This window comes from Geospiza fortis, unplaced genomic scaffold (assembly GCF_000277835.1).
Source record: "Geospiza fortis unplaced genomic scaffold, GeoFor_1.0 scaffold97, whole genome shotgun sequence".
Lineage (NCBI taxonomy): Eukaryota > Metazoa > Chordata > Aves > Passeriformes > Thraupidae > Geospiza > Geospiza fortis.
This window is the reverse complement of record NW_005054343.1, coordinates 4,033,188-4,037,292: the sequence shown is the minus strand read 5'-3', so window position 1 is coordinate 4,037,292 and position 4,105 is coordinate 4,033,188. Positions and strand designations below refer to the sequence as shown.

Below are 4,105 nucleotides of genomic sequence, written 5' to 3'. Positions count from 1 at the left end.
CGCCCCGCCGCCCCGGCATGCGGCGGAGCCTCCGCCCGGCGCCGCGCTGCGCTCCCGGTGTGCGGCCGTGTCCCCGTACCGGGGCACCGCCAACAAAGGGCGGCCCCCACCGCGACAGCCCCCGCTCCCCGTATCCCGGCGATGCTCTGCTGGAGCAGCCCGGGGCACCGGAACCTTCGGCGCAGCCGAGTCCTGCTCGGCGCTCACCTGGGACGTTTGGTGGCCTCCGGCGCATCCTGCTTCTCTGCGGGGTCCGGGCGACACGCGTCTCCTTGTTAAGTCCTGGAATAATTTGGGTTGGAAGTGATCTAAAGGCACCTCGTTCCAACTCCCTGCCATGCCGGGACACATTCCACTAGACCAGGTTGCTCCAAGCCCTGGGACTGCCTCCAACGTGGCCTTGAGCACTTCCAGGGATGGGGCAGCTGTAGCATCTCTGGGCAACCAGAGCCTCATCATTCCCATCCTTGACCACCCTTTCACCGAAGAAATTTGTCCTAATATCCCATCTGAACCATTCCTGGTGCAATTTTAGGCCATTTCTTCTTCTCCTACCTCTTTTTTACTTGGGAGAAGAGACCGACCTCTACCTGGCTGCACTCTCCTGTCAGTTCCAGATTTCAGGCTGTTCTTTGCTTCCCAGAGGAAAATCCTGGATGCCCAAGGAAATGCTCCACACACTAAAAGGACAAACTCGATGGAAAACAATTTCCCAGGAATTTTAGGATGCAGGGGAGCAGATTCTATGGGTCAGGATGGCCGAGCGGTCTAAGGCGCTGCGTTCAGGTCGCAGTCTCCCCTGGAGGCGTGGGTTCGAATCCCACTTCTGACAGCTACTTTTGCGCCCCCCCGCGGGCGCTTTTAGCTGCGGAAGGCGGGCGGGAGCGGAAATGGAAAAACAAAACCGACCAAAAGCGCGCAATTAAAAGCAATTACCTAATTAACTACAGGCGAGCAGAATGCAAAAATACTCGAGCTGTCAGAAGTGGGATTCGAACCCACGCCTCCAGGGGAGACTGCGACCTGAACGCAGCGCCTTAGACCGCTCGGCCATCCTGACACCACTGGCCGACCGTTTCGGCCTGTGCTACACTTGAGGGCGTTGTGCGAATGTTCCGTGAGCTCCATCACACCAGGGGCTGTGACGTCGCCCTGCTGTGGCACCTTCCTGGGGAACTTTCTCCAAAGCCCGACCTTCCTCTTCACGCAGAGGAACTTTTCCTAACATCCAGCCTAAACCTCCACATGCGCAGCTTAAGCCATTCCCTCAGGTTCTCTCACCAGTCACAGACAGCAGCGCTGCCCCTCTGCCGCCTCTCCTGAGGAATCTGCAGCTCACAATGAGCTCTGCCCTCAGGATCCTTTGTTCCAGGCTGAACAAGCCACTCCTCACATGGCTTCCCCTCCAGACCCTTCACCATCCTCACAGCCTCCTTTGGATGCTCTGTTACAGCCATAGACACTTCTTGTACTATGGTGCCCAAGTCTGCTCCCAGAACTCAAGGTGGGGCTGCACCAGCAGAGTGGAGTGGGACAATCACCTCCTCATCCTGCAACTGCCTTTAACATTCCCAGTTCAACCCAAAAATGTGATGGTTGAGGCACAGTGGAAATTTTTTGCTGCATACATTTGCTTGAGACTAATAGCTTGAAACCAGGAACTCTGGCAAGTGGAATTACAAGTTCTAAGAGTGCATGCAATCTCTTCCCTGCACTAGGCTGGTTCATGGGAGGCCATGCCTTCTCCTTCCTCCACCAGGCATTAGACAGGAGAGTCATGCTCAGGGAAGCCCTGGGGGGAAGCCTGGTTCCCTGCTCAAATCCCTCCAGGTTGCACAGAGAGCACCCTGTGACTGATGGCTCCAACCTCTGTGCAGGTAGGTGTGTGGTACACTGAACTGACCTCAAACTCCTCTTCCTCACCCCACATGAATGTGAAGATATTCCTGCTGTTCCAGCTGTGGAGCTGACAATGAAAAGAAAAGATGTTACAAAAGAAAAGACAAAGCTACAGTCACAACCTTTCGGAAATAGATATATAAACCACAAGGAGACAGGAAACATAAGAAAACAAAATATACTTTATTAAAATTAAGCATGTTAGCACCTCAGTGTAACCTGGAGAAGTCAAACAGTCCAGCAGGTAACCAGTCCAGCAAGGCCAAATGGCTGAACATCCTGAAGTGCCTCCAGATGGTAGAAAAAGTACCATGACTGTCAGGACACGCACGCTCTGAACGGGCTCAGAGGCACAACCAGCCTCGTTTGCAAGGAGGGATGTTGTGCTGCCTACTGTCTTGATGGGAGCATCTAGAGCTGCTGGACCAATCACATATGTTAGATCCCATGGTGGAGCAGGTATCTGCTTGTCCTACAAAAGAAACCAAAAACAAACCCAAAACAACAAGCCAAACCAACCAAACAAAAAAATCGCCGCTAACTCGACTCGCAGAAAAATCAGTACAGCACAGAGCTGGAGAGCCACATATCAGATTGGAGAATAAATTAAACTGAAGTAACAGCAAGGACTTGGTACATGGATAGACATGTAGCATCCTTACAGATGACCATCCAACTTGGCACACACGTTAATAAAAAATGACCCATGCATCACATAGCAGGCTGTGACAACCTGGAGCTGAACTGGCTTCAGGATCTACAGAGAAACCTCCGGCTACAAAACCCCAGGGTGCCCTTTTGTTCAGCTGTATACACTGTTGAAGCTGATGGTTGTAAAGCTACATTAGCCAGTGTTACAAAGATTACATAATTTCAAACTAAAGATACTTTTTACATTTAGAAAATACCTCTATAAAATTTAGTAAAAGTGACATCCCAATCTACTGAGCACAATGCATTCCAGTTCCAGAAGGATCTCACAGAGCCAGGGAACACCTGGGAATTCTTCCCTCCAAGGTGAATATGGGCACACTGTGGTCAAGTGCCCTTTGTTCTCAAAATCCACCGTCATTGCCCATTGCCACAGGGCCATGCTGGGGCACCACACACTCCCCTTCTCCTCCTCCTCCTCCAAACTGCTGAGGGATGTGTTCCACCAGGCTGGAAGTGCATAACCGAGCCAAACCCGTGGCTTTGCTACCCTCACTCCACCCTCTTTCTAGCCAACGCTGATTTGGTTTCCTGTTGCAGAAAGTGAAGGGACTGATGCTGGCTAGAAACAGAAACTACACAACCATTCCACATAGATTTGTTACAATACTCGTAAATCTTGGTTTAGAACACACAAGCAGGTTTCAGTATGGTCTTGCCTAATGTACAGATTATTAGTCATGCCAACTAGTTTAGGATTAGACACGAAAGGTTTGCAACCACTGCAAGTAAAGTCACTTCTGTTTCATCCTGGATCTCAGAACGAAAGCCAAGGATTAAAATTCCAATGTGTTACAAAGCCTCAATTTCATTAGAGGGAGTCTTAAGCCAATGAGATAAACTACAGCTGTTAAGCGGCCACCGTGTTCCTTGTACCAGACTGTAATCCTTACTGGTGTCGAGAGCATGGAGACATCTGTAACCAATACACACACGCTGCAGAGAAAGCAGAAACTACACGGTACAAGAACACTCTTTAATCTGGGGGTTCTGTCACGCTAGGAACAGCAGTCTTTTATGGCATCAGTAATTTACTGAAGAAACACATCACCCTGAGAGGGTTTCTAAAGCTTTCCTCCACTGAGCGAGGCTGAACGCGACATCACCGACCATCCCGGGATGGGGACAGCGCCCATGGCAGTCGGACACGCCTTCTCCAGGGTAGTGTTGCTGTTACCTCACTTGACACAGAGCGAGTTTATTTGCTGAAAACCGATACCCTACTTAGTGACGACTCGGGTCCCATCCACGCTACGAGCAGCGCGTTCCGACCCCGCACACGGCGGGTTTGTTGGGCCCGGCGTGAGGTGACACCGGAGACAACGTCGGGGCGATAACGGCGCTGGGCACCGAGCTGGCCCAGTCCGGGCAGGGGAATCCGACAGCCTTGCCCGGCCGGGGGCTGCTGTGGCGTGGGCTGAGCCGGGCACGGAGGGGCCGCGGACCATCCCATCTCTGCCGTGCCCGGCACCGCAGCGAGGGCGGCGGAGGCTCC

General features: G+C 52.3%; 1 protein-coding gene and 2 non-coding genes across 3 annotated transcripts in view; 1 reads left to right on the top strand and 2 right to left on the bottom strand.

Moving 5' to 3' along the window:
* Window positions 1–339, bottom strand: part of PLLP (plasmolipin) — a 3,097-nt gene extending 2,758 nt beyond the window's left edge. Inside the window, exon 1 of the mRNA XM_031058401.1 lies at window positions 80–339. Within this exon, the coding sequence (XP_030914261.1) occupies window positions 80–339 (260 nt within the window). The remainder of the gene's footprint in view (window positions 1–79) is intronic.
* A 410-nt stretch (window positions 340–749) lies between these two features.
* TRNAL-CAG lies at window positions 750–832 on the top strand. The gene has a single exon. It is a non-coding gene; the product is annotated as a tRNA-Leu (tRNA).
* A 145-nt stretch (window positions 833–977) lies between these two features.
* On the bottom strand, window positions 978–1,060 carry TRNAL-CAG. The gene has a single exon. It is a non-coding gene; the product is annotated as a tRNA-Leu (tRNA).
* Window positions 1,061–4,105: the final 3,045 nt, after the last annotated feature.